General features: G+C 42.1%; 1 protein-coding gene across 5 annotated transcripts in view; it reads left to right on the forward strand.

The window, feature by feature from the left end:
* Positions 1 to 17,892, forward strand: part of GRIK1 (glutamate ionotropic receptor kainate type subunit 1) — a 228,557-nt gene that overhangs the window by 205,046 nt on the left and 5,619 nt on the right. For 2 of the 5 annotated variants that reach the window (XM_072138649.1, XM_072138651.1), the window contains 3 exons: positions 3,889 to 4,114; positions 7,738 to 7,988; positions 9,226 to 9,387. In XM_072138649.1, coding sequence (XP_071994750.1) covers positions 3,889 to 4,114; positions 7,738 to 7,988; positions 9,226 to 9,375 — 627 coding nt within the window. In that variant the 3' untranslated portion in view covers positions 9,376 to 9,387. Of the gene's footprint in view, positions 1 to 3,888; positions 4,115 to 7,737; positions 7,989 to 9,225; positions 9,388 to 17,892 lie in introns of those variants that run through there. The other 3 variants (XM_072138648.1, XM_072138650.1, XR_011853384.1) reach the window with 2 other exon arrangements.

Here is a 17,892-nt window from a genome sequence, read left to right on the forward strand (position 1 = left end):
TTGTGTCGGAGACGGGATTTGTTCTGATCTGTTCGGGTTAAGCAATCTAATTTTTGAGTTTGAACTAAAAGGTTTTAATTTTCCTTCAGTGGCTTGTTTTTCCTCAGAATGATTAAGTCAATCAGGAGCGGGTACAGGCAGTAAGAATTTATCAGCGGACTATAATGTATCCCGCAGCATGATAAATAGGTTTGTGGTGTTAAAAAAAGACATTCTAATAAAAAATACGAAGCTGATTGCAAATTAATCTTTATGCCCTACCCGTACTGAGACCTGGGATTCATAATATAATCATTGTTCTATGACTATCAATTTTTTCTCTAATATGATATACAGACAGGTCACTGTCTGCTTAAAAATCAGCACACTCATCTTCTGCTGCTATTATCATTACTATGTATCTGCTAGGCTCCTCACTTCACAACACTGACTATTCTCACATAATGTCATCATCTTGCCCTATTATGCTAATGTCATAACCAAAGTCACTGCCCCCCTAAACATAAACACAATCTTATGCTGCTGCTTATATCATTCCCAAGGTCTGACATTACCTGAGCAAATGTGCCCAGGTCACTGTCTCCCTCAAGATTAGCAAACTCTTACACTGGTAATATTATTCACATGATCTGACATTTCCTAAGCAAATATGTCCAGGTCACTGTTTCCCTACAAGATTTACACATTCTCATGCTGCTGTTATCATTCCATTGGTAATTCCATGTATTTTGCCTGAGCAAATGTTCCCAGGTCACTGCCCACCTCATGATTAACATACTCTTCTGCCACTGTTGCTTTCATTCTCCTGGCCTGGCGTTGCCTGAGCAAATGTTCCCAAGTCATTGTCTTCTACAAGATTAACACACTCTTATGCTGCTGTTATCATTCCCAAAGTCCAACATTGCCTGAGCAAATGTGTTCATTTCACTGCCCCCTCAAGATTAACACTCTTATGCTGCTATCATTTCCATTTCTCTAACATTGCCTGAGCAAATGTTGCCAGGTCACTGTCTTCTACATTATCAACTCACTCTTATGCTGCTGTAATCATTCCCATGGTCTGACACTGCCTGAGCACCTGGACCCAGGTCACTGTCTTCTAAATATTAACACACGCTTATACTGCTGTTATCATACCCATGGCCTGACTCTGCCTGAGCAAATGTTCCCAGGTCACTGTCTTCTTCAGTATCAACTCACTCTTATACAGGCGGTCCCCTACTTAAGAACACTCGACTTACATACGACCCATAGTTACAAACGGACCTCTGGATATTGGTAATTTCTTGTGCTTTAGTCCTAGGCTACAATACTCAGCTGTAACAGTTATCACAGGCGTCTGTAATGAAGCTTTATTGTTAATATTGATTCTTATGACAATACAACATTTTTAAAATCCAATTGTCACAGAGACCAAAAAAGTTCTGCCTGGGATTACAATGATAAAATATACAGTTCCGACTTACATACAAACTCAACTTAAGAACAAACCTGCAGACCCTATCTTGTATGTAACCCGGGGACTGCCTGTACTGCTGTTATCAATCCCATGGCCTGACACTGCCTGAGCAAATGTTCCCAGGTCACTGTCTTCTTCAGTATAAACTCACTCTTATGCTGCTGTTATCAATCCCATGGCCTGACACTGCCTGAGCAAATGTTTCCAGGTCACTGTCTTCTACAGTATCAACTCACACTTCTGCTGCTGTAATCATTCCCATTGCCTGACACTGCCTGAACAAATGTTCTCTGGTCACTGTCTTCTACAGTATTAACTCACTCTTATACTGCTGTTATCATAACAATGGTCTGACACTGCCTGAGCAAATGTTCCCAGGTCACTGTCTTCTGCAACATCAACTCACTCTTATACTGCTGCTATCAATCCCATGGCCTGACACTGCCTGAGCAAATGTGTTCATTTCACTGCCCCCCTTTAAGATTAACACTCTTATGCTGCTATCATTTCTATTTCCCTAACATTGCCTGAGTAAATGTTCCCAGGTCACTGTCTTCTACAGTATCAACTCACTCTTATACTGCTGTTATCATTCCCATGGTCTGACACTGGCTGAGTAAATGTGCCCAAGTCACTGTCTTCTATAGTATCAACTCACTCTTATACTGCTGCTATCAATCCCATGGCCTGACACTGCCTGAGCAAATGTGTTCATTTCACTGCCCCCCTTTAAGATTAACACTTTTATGCTGCTATCATTTCCATTTCTCTAACATTGCCTGAGCAAATGTTCCCAGGTCACTGTCTTCTACAGTATCAACTCACTCTTATACTGCTGCTATCAATCCCATGGCCTGACACTGCCTGAGCAAATGTTCTCCGGTCACTGTCTTCTACAGTATTAACACACTCTTATACTGCTGTTATCATAACCATGGCCTGACACTGCCTGAGCAAATGCGCCCAGGTCACTTCCCCCTAAAGATTAACACACTGTTATACTGCTGCTTTAATCCTTTCCATTGCTTGTGTCCAGGTCAGCGTCTTGCTGGAATTTTGACTGCTCATGATAATATGTCCTGTGTTACGCAGCCCTGTCCTGCAGTCCATATCCTCAAGCAATGAGTGTACGCTGTATTTTTATTGGTGATTTTGCATGGAGTGGTCGTGATGAACGGTTTAATACTGATATTTTATGGTATAGTGAAACGGAGGCACCGACGGTCCACAAATGGTAATAAATCATGAGGGAGTAAATGGGAATGTCTCTTCTCCGGATATTTATTATCAGCCCTGGAAACAGATTTCCTTACGGTATAGAAAACACTGAAGACATGAATGAGATATTATCGGCCTACGAAGCATCTGACGACTCACCTCCAACCAAAACATTGTCTTATCAGTTGTTAAAGGCGCAGCTATCCAGACATTTCTGCAGGCACAGGATTATATATATAGTGGCCATAGGCCATCATAACACAGATGTCACTGTCCCGATGGGGCATCTTAGACAAAGCTTGGAAAGTTTGAGGAACAATATCTTAGGCACAATATTTGTAGTTCCTATTGTAACATAATTAATAATAATAATCTTTATTTATATAGCGCCATCAAATTCCGTAGCGCTTTACAAATCATAGGGGACATATACAACTATATTACATTACAAAGAACAAACAGTCATATGCAACGATGTTGCTGCTTGAACCAGCCATCAGCCGCCATCTTATTTACAGGGTCCTAGGTGAAAAATTCTGCAGAGAAGCCTGGAGCTTGGTATATATCTGCTGTTTGCTGGATAACAGATGGTAGATAGGACATTGGATGGATTAGTAAAGGGAGAGTTGACATTTCATGCAGTTAGCGAGTGTGATAGGCTGCCTGAAGAGATGGGTTTTAAGAGCACGTTTAAAGCTTTGGAGGCTGGGTATTAGTCTGAGAGTCCGGGGAAGATCATTCCAGGGAATTGGAGCAACTCGGGAGAAGTCCTGAATACGTGCATGGGAGGTTCGAATTAAGGTAGAGATTAATCTAATTTAATCTAATGTAATCTAATAATTGCTTGAAGGTTACCTTCAAATCATAAGGGCTGGACTTTGAAGCCTATAATTTTGTGTCAGACCTTTGGCCTACTGGGGGTTCCACTAAGGCTCTACTGAGTCAGTCCAACTCAGGGTAGGGGTCGGTCTGGCCCAGGGGCACTTGTAGACCTTGTGCTGTTTTTGACTTAGTGTTTGCCTACAAATTGTCGGCATGCCACCCTCATCCACATAATAGCCGCTGATGGAGGAAGGTCCAACGAGACATATTTATCAGATCCCTCAAACGTCCTAGTCGTCCATAATGTCTGCACATGTCCACATGCCCTGATGTCCATCTCTTCCATTTTTTGAAGTTCATTGTTAGTGATTACTTTTCAATTCTTGCAGAAATCCAAAATTTCCACTTATGAGAAGATGTGGGCCTTCATGAGTAGCAGGCAGCAGACAGCACTTGTGAAGAACAACGACGAGGGCATTCAGCGGGTTCTCACCACAGATTACGCGCTGCTCATGGAGTCCACCAGTATTGAATACGTCACACAACGAAACTGCAATCTTACCCAAATTGGAGGGCTCATTGACTCAAAAGGTTATGGCGTTGGCACACCAATAGGTAAGTTAATACGGGGGTCAGTAGTGGGTTAATATATAGGCGGTTTGTGCAGTAGCCCGGTGCCCAAGCCTTCTCAGGGACCCATGGCCACCCAAACCACCCACCAAATTTTATACTGAGAAGGATCTTGACCTTGTTCATTTGTTCATGTTCTTAATACACATGTACACATGAGCCATTTCAGGACTTTTGAAGGTCCTCCAAAGCTCCAGAAACCACAGATTGAAAGCAACAGAAGGGACATGGGAAATGGAGGTGATCCTAGTAAGCAGACACTGGGGCTTATTTACTAAGGGTCCCACATACCCATTACCTGTCCATTACGCGATCCCCGGCGATAGTGCGGTCCCCGGACCCTAAGTAGATGAGCCCTCATATGTAGGAGGTTGTTTCCTGGCTAGTATGGGGCTATAATATTCATACAGCCCAGGGCAGTCTTAATCCACCCCTGATGGGATTCCATAATCTAAAGGTACTCTGAAGCTTAACTGAATATGGAAATGTGGACCTACCATGCAATATGGTAAAAAAAAAATTGATACCAAACATGCAACTAGGTTTAGCTTCACCCACATTCTCTCCTAAAACTTGTTGGCTTCCTTTTTGAAATTATGCATCTAGGGCACCTGCTTGACCAGCTTCGCTCCTAGGGAAAACCATGGCCTCACCATGGCCAGCTTTCAGAAGAAGTTTCTAGTAATTCCTCTCCACTTACTTTTCTTGTTTCATGAGTTCCATTCAGGAATTTTTGCTGAGTTTTTTCTTGCTCACGAGAGAAGATCAGAAGATCAAGTAGGTGTCAGTCTATGGAGAGGGTAGGTGGAGGAGTGAGCCACAGCCGAGAGGACTCCACCCACCAGTTTTGAGAGGACTGCAAACTAAAGATATAGATGGCAGAAATGGAGGTGATCCTAGTAATCAGACACTGGGGCTTATTTACTAAGGGCCCCATAGCCACATTTCCATCCGGTTTTCCAGCGTTTTTGGGAATCGGGTTGCTGGGACAGGGATATAGTAGGATTGTGTCTCAATCGCGCCAGCTTTCATGCAACACAAATCGGGGGGCAGGCCGTCGAATGATCCGACGGATTCGAACAAATTGTGTCGCAAGCCAAACACTTACATGCACCGTGAGTAAGATGGTGAGCTCCGGCGGACCTGATCCGGGAAGGGACACATGCACGATATCGGGCGTACAATCTTCTTGAATCTTCATTGTCGTCGGACAATGCACTTTCGGAAACTCCGAGGGACCGGGTAAGTAAATGTGCCCTGCTACCTTTGATTCTGATCATCTCTACTGGGTATGCTGGTGGTGTAGGACTTGGTACACTCAAAGATCTGAGTGCAGCTGATCGAAACCAAAGGAGTACATCTTCAGATAAGTCCTTCTTATCAATCGGTTGAGATGTCATCACCTGAACCCCCTGATCGAAACTTCTGATGTGTTCCTATTACTTGTGAGGTGTCTGCTAAAACGAGAGACTTATCCAACAGAAGATGGAGGGACACTCAGGGCCTAGTGTGATATTGAAGCTCATAGTTATACACGAGAATGAGGTGGATCAGTACCATTCGCAACCTATAAGTGGTGGCATTTCCATGCAGGTCCCGTTCCGTGCCCCTCTAGATTACACATTTAGCTCTGCCACTTGTATATTGAGATGCAAACAATCCAAGGCACTTATCATTTCATGTTCTGCCCATTGTGTGATACTACAGTCCATTATATGGACAGGGCTGTTATATGTGAGGCCTCTCCGGTCACGAGGAGCTCTAAACATAAAATTCCCTTCTGAGTGATTGCTTTTTGTGGTGTCTGTATATATTCGGACTGCCGATGGGAGAAAATTATTGTTTTCTACTCTCATAAAACTCTGTGTTTGCCGTGGGAATGACAGTGACTGATCCTTGCCGGACCCCGAATACTTTTTCCAAATGTATAAATTATGATGTGTTTTTAACATAATAAACGGTTTCTGGGAAGTGTTGTTAGAAAATGCTAATACGGGTGACAGCGGCACAATGACAAATAGATTTTCAGCACTTGGACAAACAGAGAGAAAATAAAGGGCAGGAGACGTGATTGATGGCGCCGGGAGAAATTCTAACGAAAGCCACTAAATTAATTAGCGCATATTGTTAACTCTTTCAACCCTCTGCTCGACCACATCCCTAAAGTAGAATGTGTTGTCTAAGGTACTGGTGTCTTTGTATAGGAAAGAGACAACTTACTGACCCCCTAATGTGACCACACCTTAAAGGACACCTACCGTGAGGAATCTATCATCAGAAGTAGATGTGATGGTACATTCTTCCAGGTGGCCTCTGCCCTAATATGTATCTTAATAGTCTCATAACACAACCTAACTTGTTAGAAACTTGATTTTAGTAATATGTAAATTACCTGCAGAGGCTACTGGGGCGTGTACTAGCCTTAGTTCCCAGTGCCCAGCCAGGCTAGTACACGCCCCAGTAGTCTCTGCAGTTTATTTACTAAATTAAAGTTTTTAACAAGTTAGGTTCCAGGATTATTACGTTACAGATTAGGGCAGAGGCAGCAGGAAGAATCAACCATCAGATCTACTTCCAATGATAATTTCCTTCAAGACAAATCTACCACATGGATGCAGTGCTTCTAAAGCAAGCACACTTACATGCTGACGTGTACCTCCTTTAACAGGTTCCATTCTTCTTTTCGCTTTTAATAGCTTAGTTTTTGAGACAAACATCTTTAAAATTGGTGCAAATGAGCCTCAGGGGCTCCTGGCTATGTCACAGAAGCCAATTCTGGCTCTGTCATCTCCTAATTATTCACTCCTCCATCCAGCCCTCTGGCTGGGGAAGGAGGGGACGTGATTAATCAGTAGATGACTGAGCCAGAAGGGGCTCCTGTGATGTATCCAGGAGCCCTTGTGGTTCATTTGCATATTTTTTTAAACCATAATTTATAATAACGGATCCTGTTTCATGAGGCATACACCAGCATGTTAGTGTGCTTGGTTTAGAAGCACTGCATCCATTTGGTAGATTTCCTTTAAACACTCTCTGAAGTGTTCCCTGATTCCTGGTTGCTGGGCAGTAGTTATCTGCTACGATCAAGGTGGCCAGGGCCGACATAAGCATTGGGCATACCTGGGCAAGTTCTGGGGCCCAGAGCTAATGGGTGGGCCCACATAAGGCTGTACATAAGGTATCCATGGGGGTGAGGGCGAATGTATCAAATGAATCCATAGGGGGGCTTTATATAAAATAACCATGAGGGGGCTGTTTGGGATGATAAACTAGGGAATATTGTAGGGAACAGGAGATATGTTATAATTTCTGAATTTTTAATGCCGCCACGTGCGTTCAGAGGGGCCTACTGAGGCTCTGTCGCCCAGGGGCCTACTGAAACCTGAAGCCGACCCTGAATGTGGCTTTCAAAAATAGGCTCCTTCCAGAAAGTTGGGTAATATACTGGCATAGGGGACATCATTTACAGAGGTTGGCCAGGATTTATTCTTCTGAGAGACCATCAATACTTGTCCATGGGCTGTATCAGATCTTTAAAGTATGTAGAAGGCCCTTGCCTGTAGGACATTCCTACAATCCTGTGATGTATAACTTTTATATTCCTCCAGGTTCTCCATACAGGGACAAAATCACCATCGCTATTCTCCAGCTACAAGAAGAAGGGAAATTACATATGATGAAGGAGAAGTGGTGGCGAGGGAATGGCTGCCCGGAAGAAGACAGTAAAGAAGCCAGCGCCTTAGGAGTGGAGAACATTGGTGGCATCTTCATAGTGCTCGCCGCAGGGCTTGTTCTATCAGTCTTTGTGGCCATTGGAGAATTCATCTATAAATCCAGGAAAAATAGTGATATAGAACAGGTGAGGAGGAGATTATCTGTGGTCTGATGAACATTAAGTGGATATGATGATGGAATGGGGAACCTATGTGCACCTAATAGTCATTGGGGGGGGCATTCATCAACTGTGGTCAACATTCTTAGTGCACAAATTGTGCGGTAATTTAGACTGAGATGTGAGATTTTGGGACAATGGCTTTATGAATTGGTGTACCAAAATGGCTTTGAACTGTCTCCACATTCATTGTCGTGAAATAGAACTTGGTAGACAGGCTTTGAGAATTTTTTTTAAACCAGGGAGCGGAAGGTGGGGGATGTAGCTGAAATGTTTTAGTTCCAAAGCCCTGTCCCTAACTGCAGCCACTCCCTTAGTGTACCCACAAAATATAATACCCCCTTTCTGCCCAACAGACTATATAATTCCCCCTTCCTGTGACACCCCACTCATTACTGTAGCCACCTCCTTATACTGCCCCCTTTACTTTTGGGGCCCATTTAAAATTCCCCCTCCTTTTCTCTACTCCCCACTTATAATGCACCTCAATTTATGCCCATTTTAAGTAGCACCTATAACGTCCTCATCTTTATCACCCTCATCCTTATAATTCCCCCGTTTCTATTACATAAGCCCCACCCCCATCTGTCCTGTTTGCTGTAAAAAAAAAATTAGATATTTGGATGGAAGGTGTGATGACATCATCACATGGCGCCAACCGATTTCTGCCTCAAATGGACTGTGGTAATGGGATCTTGCCTTGTTATACAGTGTCACACAATCCTGTTGCTTTGGAGAACCATTTACGCTTATTCCGTATACTATCACTGCCCTTTATTATTGTTATTATTTGTGCATGTTTTTTATATCATTGAGATATGTTATTATAATTTATGCATGTTTTTCATGATATCATTGAGATTTTTTATTTTTATAATTTATGCATGTTTTTTATGATATCATTGAGATTTTTTATTTTTATAATTTATGCATGTTTTTTATAATGTCATGGCCATTTACTGATGTTATAATTATTTATGCATATTTTTCATGATATCATTGAGATTTTTTATTTTTTATAATTTATGCATGTTTTTTTTACATCTCTGAGATATGTTATTATAATTTATGCATGTTTTTCATGATGTCTTTAAGATATGTTATTTTTATAATTTATGCATGTTTTTATGATATCATGGCCATTTATTGATATTATTGTTATTTATGCATGTTTTTTTTTCTTTCGTTCCTTTTGCATGCAAAGGCCTTTTGTTTCTTTTATGGGCTGCAGTGTAAACCCACTCACCCGTCCAACTCCACGTCGGGGACCACTCTATCCACGGAATTAGACTGTGGAAAATTGCTTCGGGAGGAGAGAGGAATAAGAACACAACCCTCTATACATACAGTATAATGTACATGAAAGGTGTGTCCCAAGATCTGCGTAAATGTTGGGTTTTATTGGAGTCCAGCTTTTCAGTGGTCATAATGTATATATATATGTAACCTATATAAAAGGAACACATCATAGTCTGGGTTACAATGCAATTTCATTAGACAAAGTGCAAAAACTATTTATATATAAATTATAGTTCTGAAGAAGGTAGAAGAGGAAAGTAGCCTGGCAAGTGGAGAAAGAAGCATTTTTCCTGATAAGAAATTTTAGTGATTCATTTGTCGGGCCACCATCAGCCCAACCCCTTTTATGCAACCACATTCCAGTAGTGCCTCAATCAAAAATTCTGAATGATCGTTATGCAAATTAGCACAAAGGGTGGGGTCATGTCTGCTGATGCCCCTCCCTTTCTCCTGCACCTCATCCACACAACCACGTGTAGAGTCCGCACAACCTATAGCCTTCAATAGTGCACATTCACGGTCTGGTGCAATCAGTGGCACATAGCTCATTGTTTGTGGCCCACGTGCCCTCACAGTGCAGTACATGAGACCTTACACAATAACTTACAGCCCTCTTATTAGAGAAGGAAATGGGTGCACCGGCAGATACAGCCCCACCTCTGATGCACTGAAAAAGCTCATTTGCATAAAGATAAAAACGGAATTTTATCTAAAAATGTTCTACAGGTTTAATGTATCATTTTGTGGAGAAATTAGCAAAATTATTAGTTGAAAAAAAATATTCACACCCATCATATATCTGTTTTTTTTTAATCTGTGGGGACCCCATAGACTTAAGACTGTGTTTTTATTTGATAACATCTTGATGCAGACCACCCATGGAAAACAGGCATGTTGCCCCGATATGTCCTTCCGAAACTTTCATTTAGGGGGCTGGATGATATTTTGCTTAAATTGAAATCAAGTTTTTTTTCTTTTAAAAGTACATTTTCAAGTTTATTCTTGATTTTTTTTATGAATTCCTTTGTCTCTTGTATCACTCAAGCTCCCAATTTCTCTACGTCTTATCTTATTTCTGCGCCCTAGCTCTCTGTCGCCACTAGTTTTTATCTAGGCCCTCATCCAGGTTGCCCCCTACTTATTTCCATGCTCCGAACTAACTTTGTAGCCCCATGCATACCGTATTTCTCCGTGCCCCTCATCTTTCAGAGTTGTCTGTAATCTCTCTGTAAGCAAAAATGTACATTTTCTAGGAACCTGGAGGGATCATCTTCCACCTCCGATGTTACCTGTGCCCCGTTCCACCATGAGCTCCGCCCCAGAGACATAAATGTTGTGATTCTGATAAAAATCTGAAGTTTCCTTTTTGTTCGAAAAAATCTGATGAATCGCCTGACCCTACTGACCTCTAGGCCCAAGATATCTCCTGATAAATTGTTCGAGTTTCGATAGAACAAGGTTAGTGTAACGCCCAGTGTTTAACTTTGACCTCTCTCGTCCAGGAGGTCTATCGGAGTCCCAGGGTTTATATCTACGGAGATATTTGCCGATGGTTTCTCCGTCGTCAGCTTGGACGTTCTCCATTAGCTCCGCTTCTCTCGGTTTTCTTCCTCCTAATAAGCAGCCAGTGAAAGGGCAGAGTTCACATTTATCTTCTCTCGTATCTCGGCCCAGTATGAGGGGAAAAAAAAAAACCTTAATGTGGATCAATTTTGAAAAACAAATGGAAAGGTTGTGTTGATCTGTGAAAGGTCACATGTAATTGCTGCATAGAGTGGAAAGGTCTGCGGGTGCAGCGCTCACATCTAAGTGCCGGCTCCCTGCAAGAAAGATCCGGAACATTTATCATCTCCACAAGATGTAAGAGCTTCCCATGATGAACACTAACCAACACAGTCTTAACTTCTTCATGACCGGGGTGTGATTTCACCTTTTGAACTTTTTGATGACATTTATGTTTTATTTTTTATGTTTTTTTTTATGTTTTGTTTTTGGATAGATATATTTTAATTTTCAATCTATATAGATTTTTTTCTTGGCTTTATTTTGGGTGCCAAGTCCTCTCTTAAATTAGATTAGTTTAAAAAAAATACTTATATTGCTGCAGCCATAGACTTTTTTTCCTATCACAGGACGGGAAGTAGTTAAAGGGGTTGTCTGGTGAGAGCACGTTGGATAGGGCCTAAGTTGCTGGTGGTTGGGGTCTCAATGATGGGACCCCGACGGATCAGGAAAATGGGGTTTGTTGTACCCTTGTTGCATCTGAGATGACTGGAGCAGCCCGTTGCGCATGTGCCGGTTCCTCCGTTCATCTCTATGGAGCTGACAGAAGTAGACAAGTGTGGCGCCAGCGATCAGCAGGTTTGGCCCTATCCACAGGTTTGTTCTTAAGTTAAATTTGTATGGAAGTCGAAACTGTATATTTTATAATGGTAGATCCAGACAAAAAAATTTTTTGCCCCAGTGACAATTGGAGTTTCCAAATTTTTTTGCTGTAATGGGACCAAGGATTATCAATAAATCTTCATTACAGACACCTTACAGCTAATCATTGCAGCCTGGGACCATAGTAACATCCAGAGACTTCACCAGAGGTCACAGTGGGCAGAGGGGTCCGTCTTTAACTAGGGGTTGTCTGTAAGTCGGGTGTCCTTAAGTAGGGCACTGCCTGTACGGTGTTTTAAAAAGATTAAAACACAGAAGTGGCAAAATATAAAATATAGGCAGAGTTCCGTCAACTTTATTGGACACATGAAGGATGATACGTTTTGGGGTTGAGCTACCCCCTTCATCAGATCCAGACCACTGGGGCATTTTTTGTGTTGTCGCCCCAAAGTCTTGGGGTTGTCAGTCTCCGGCATATTTACCACTCGCCTCTCTTTGGTCAGAACATCCCCTAGTACAGTGATGGCGAACCTTTTAGCGGCCGAGTGCCCAAACTGCAACCCAAAACCCCCCTTATTTATCTCGAGGTGCCAACCAAAAATGAAAGCAGTAACTTATTGCTTCCTGTTCAACAACTTTCAATCATATTGGCCTCCTGAGGACACCAACACAGTAAAAAGATGGAAAATATTGATGATTGTAGCTTCTTTCCAGTGTCCCTCTGTACACAGAGAATCGTGGGGCCAGCAGAAGGTCCTCCAAAGATAATCTGGCCCTGTCTATTCATTCTCCCTCTTCCTACAGTCCCAAGTAGCAAAGTAAGTAGCAAAATATGACTGAAATATGACTGAAAGCTGCATCTTTTAAGTTGCTTGGAACTGCAGAAAGATTCTTTGAGTCCTGTCTGGTGCGCTGGGGCGATGACCCGGGTGCCCACAGAAAGGGCTCTGAGTGCCGCCTTTGGCACCCGTGCCATAGGTTCGCCACTACTGCCCTAGTATATATGTGCCCAGGGGAATGGAAACAACTTGAAAAACAAACACACGTGGCGCTCCATTGGTTGTAGGTCAAGACTTAGTGTCCTACTTAAAGTAAAAATCAATGGAGATGATCAGCTTTATCGTCCTTCAATCACGCCATGACATCGATGGAATATCTTTAGGTCATGGTTGCTGATGGCGACACTATTGTAGTTGAGGGGTATAGTATAGAAGATTTATTTTATCAAGCCCCTCTTCATGGTTTACCCCTCTAAAGAATACAAGATATCCATAAAGGACATCTACCCTCAGATTCATTGATGGTAGCCTAGTCCTACTTACAAACTCAAGAGGAATCTCTGTTCTCCAAACTTCTTTTATTACAACCCTGCAATCCGCGATTTTTCGATAAAAATTATGCTAATCAGTTTGGGGTGCTCTCGCTATGTTACTGAAGCACCTCAGTGCACCTTCACGTATACTTTATTCACTCCCTCATTGCTCTTCTCAGTCCGGGACTGGAACTATAATGGGGAAGTAATTAAATTATGAGTCGCGGTGTTCCGGTAACGTCTGATTAGCATAATTTTTATACCTGCTTATCACCATAATCGTAGCATATAGAGTTATATTATAAGAAGTTTGTAAAAGGGGGATCCCTCAGGAGCTTATAAGTAGGTCTAGGCTTCCATCGATGAAACTGATGGTCGATGTCCTTACAAATATAAAAAACGTAACAAATTTTTGAAAAATCTGGATTTATTTTTCCATAAACTCTACTCCTATAATAAAAACCGTTCTTCTTTGCTCCGTGCTTTGCGTTGCATCTCTCCCGGTTTCCGAGCGGCCTCTGACTGCAGCGGTCTGTGATCTAGGCTCGCTCGAGGACATACACGTTCGGCCCATGAGACTTCACTGCGCGTCTTATACATGCGCCATATACCACCGATCCTCGTGTATGACACTTCAGACATGTTATATGATTGAACGCATCGCAGATTCCATCTCCTCGGCTGATCCTTACACCCACATCCAGCCGCTTCCCAATAACCTCTCACTTTTTATTTTTCATAGCTTGTTTCTTTCATATGTATTGTAGCTTTCTCCTGTGACCTGGCGCCGTCCTGCATGACCTCAGCTACATTTACTGTGGAATTAGAGGATGAAATGTTCTCTCCCCCGTAAGCTCCAGCTACAGATAACTCGGCCGCTGCCTTCAGTGAACCAGACCAAATCAGACGCATCAAAAGGTTTCTTTTCCAGTAATGTCGCTGAACATTCAGAGAGGAGTCTTATTATTCAGGCTACAGAATACAGAGGCCCAAGTAATATTCAAGATTTACACATTGTCATATCTCTTACCTTATAATATTATATAAATCAATTTGTTTTTTAAATATTCTGGGTCTAGAAGCCTTTTCCTCTATCAGGAAGTCACAACTAATGAGTGAGAAACATCAGCAAAAAATACCAAAGAGGAGAGACAAGGAGAAGGTACTATCTGTGTCTACTGTGCCTTATAAATACAGGAATACATCTATGCAATCTATGTCTACATCATATACATAGAAAGACAGGGAGACAGTGCTATCTGTGCCTGCATAATTTACAGTGCAAGACGGAGTAACAGTTCTGTTAAATTTACAGAGAAAAAAAGAGAGTACTATTCTTGTCTGCATCATTTAGAAAGAAAGACAGGGAGGCAGTACTATCTGTGCCTACATAATTTATAGTAAAAGATGGGGTAACAGTTCTCTATAATTCAATAAGGAAAATAGTCAGAGTGTACTAAATGTGTCTATATGATTTAAAGAGGAAAGTCAGGGATGCAGTACTATCTGTGCCTACATAATTTACAGTGAGAGACGGATAATAATCAGCTGGAGACTCCATAACATGGATGCAACCATCTCTCTGTTTCTCTAATAGAGAGATGGTCGTATCCATGTCTACATAAATTACATTGGGGCACATTCACTTACCCGATCCCTGCGAAATCCCCGAGGTGCATTGTCCGACGTGGTTAAACTATGCCGCGATTCAACAAGATCGTGCGCCCGATATCCTGCATGTGTCGCTTCCCCGCTCAGGTCCGCCGGAGTTCACCTTCTTCTTCCCGATGTATGGGAGTGCATTGATTTGCGACACAATTTGAATTTTAAATCCCGCGCTCAGTCCGAATCAGTCGGGTTGTCCGACGGCCACGCCCCCCGTTTTGTGTTGCATGAAAATCGGCGCATTTGCGCAAAAATCCAATCACGTGCGCCAAAAACTCCTGTTAAATGCGGCACAAATCGGAAATAGTCGGGAAACTCGACGGAAATGCAGTGTGCAGACCCTTAGTAAATGTGCCCCATTGTGTTCAGAGAACATGAATGACTATTATTGAAGTCTAGATAGTTGAAGTGAGAGAGAAGGGAACAGTACTATCTGTGCCAGTATAATTTATAAGGAGAGATTGCAGCACGATTTGCCAAAAAGGAGAGACAAGGAATGAAGTAAAATCTGAGCCTGTATTATTTGAGTGACTCATAGGGAAGCAGTCCTGTTTAAGAATATATAATATACAAAGAGAGACAGGGATGCTATACTATCTGTGCCTGTCAAATTTACAATGAGAGATTGCTGGAGCACTCCAGATGTATGGCCGTAAACACTGGGAAAGATAGCGCATGCTCTATATTCTTCCTGAGCTCGGTACCACCACCGGGCACCTATCAGTGTCTATGGGGACGTATATTTGGCCGCAAGCTTGCAGCCGGATACACCTCCCCACAAGGCATGTGTGAAAGGGGCCTTACCATTGAGTAGGGACAAGGATGAGGATCTCTTTCTACATCATTTATAGTGAAAGGCAGGGATACTGTATACTTTACCATTAGGGAGGGCAGTGCAGTACTATCTGGGCCGGCAGAATTTACAGTGAAAGGCGAGGAAGCATAAATCATAAGCAGAGAGAGGGATGCAGTACTATCAGAAAGGCAGCACTAAAATATCATGAAGTTAAACATATACATTTACCACAAAGCACAAGCAAACAAAGCAAATACCATGAACCTTACATCCAGTCCAGAGGCGCGCTCCTCCCCCGTCCTGCCAGAATGTCACTGTATTTCCTTTATTATCCAGTCACCATTGTACCAGAGCCCTAGAAGATCTGGCGCTCAGTCATTTCACCTGAACCTCCCTGTACATTTCTCCAGCTACTGATTAATGAACTGATACCCAGGAACGTACAACCTCCTCACCTCCAAAACGCCCATTAGACGAGGCAGCCAGCACCAGCCGAGGTCTCCAACGGGGACACGAAATACTGGAGGAGCCAAATGCTGTAATGTCATCATGTGAGCGGCAAATATAGCATCTATTATCTACCTCCTCCCTATATATCATATCTACATCTGTCATAGGTTATAATTTATCTTTCTTTATCTTATCTATCTATCTCATATCTATCTCTCTATCTATCTATCTCCTATCTATCTATCTATCTATCTATCTCATATCTATCTCATGTCTATCTATCTATCTATCTATCTCATATCTATCTATCTATCTATCTATCTATCTATCTATCTATCTATCTATCTATCTATCTATCTATCTATCTATCTCATATCTATCTATCTCATATCTATCTATCTATCTATCTCATATCTATCTATCTCCTATCTATCTATCTATCCATCTATCTATCTATCTATCTCTCTATATCTATCTATCTATCTCCTATCTATCTATCTATCTATCTATCTATCTATCTCTCTATATCTATCTATCTATCTATCTCTCTATATCTATCTATCTATCTATCTCCTATCTATCTATCTATCTATCTATCTATCTATTTATCTATCTATCTATCTATCTCCTATCTATCTATTTATCTATCTATCTCATATCTATCTATCTCATATCTATCTATCTCATATCTATCTGTCTCCTATCTATCTATCTATCTATCTATCTATCTATCTATCTATCTATCTATCTATATCTATCTCTCTATCTATCTCTCTATCTATCTCTCTATCTATCTCTCTATCTATCTCTCTATCTATCTCTCTATATCTATCTATCTATCATCTATCTATTATCTTTCTTTCTTTCTCTTTAAATTTATAAAGATATTTACACAAGATCTCTCCTGGTGTAGATACCAGGTATAACCTGGGCCCGATGACTATTGTAAATGCATAGGGTCGGGCTGTACCTCTCCCCGCCCCTCCTGTGTCCTGCTCCAACAAAAAGTTGCACAAGTGGTGGAAAACTTTTCCAAAAGTTGCAACTACTTAGCTGAAATTGCAACTTTTTCGTGCCAGGAAACTGCTGTACACAACATGATAAATGCCCCCATTAGCGGCACATCTGTAGATTAGACATCGGTCTACGCTTCGGGGGACATATAGCGCCCCCTATTTGTGCTGGCAAGGACTGGTTCATGTCACCCTTGTTTCTTTCCACAAAAGCGATGGGACGTGAGAGTGGAAAAGGCGGCCATTGGTGACCCCTCGTATGATGCTCGCCCCAGTTACCTCCAGTCTCCCAATGAAGTAATTTGTTGAGAGGACGACTGAGGGCGGGCACCTAATTTGTGAGGAGGCCTCACCGGGGCAAAGGGGTATCGACACTGGTGTGAAAAACGCTGGTCTAGATACTTGCCCAGTCGTCATGAAGGTCATGAGCAGAGTCCTACCACCCCGACCATCCAATTACTTACCGATTCTCTAATAGGGTGCAGGAAATTTCGTCTTCTAAACCCGACAGCCCCTCAGAGCAACTCGAATGTGAAGATTAATTCCTGTGTTTCTCTGTTTAACCTTATGTTTAACTGGAGGAACCAATTATACAGATATGTGCGGCGTCTCCAGGCGACTCTATGGGACAGTGCAGGAGGATTGTGCTGCTTCAGCATTTGGAAGCAATTATTATTAGCCCGGGCCTCGTCTGTGCGGCCAATTATATAAGATATATGTCAGGGATCTCACAGACGCTGCTTCATTTGCGCCGTACAGTTATACTGTGCTGATGGCGTCCTGTAACTTCTGACACTGGTTTAATTGTGTAATGAGTTGTCAGAAAATGAGTTATTGTTACCAGTAATTTAATTATATACATATATAATATATCTGCTATATTCTCTACCAGTCACAGCTTATCTCCTCCCCCTCCCTGTACAATGACCTCTATATAGATAACACTGACCC

This window comes from Engystomops pustulosus, chromosome 2 (assembly GCF_040894005.1).
Source record: "Engystomops pustulosus chromosome 2, aEngPut4.maternal, whole genome shotgun sequence".
Lineage (NCBI taxonomy): Eukaryota > Metazoa > Chordata > Amphibia > Anura > Leptodactylidae > Engystomops > Engystomops pustulosus.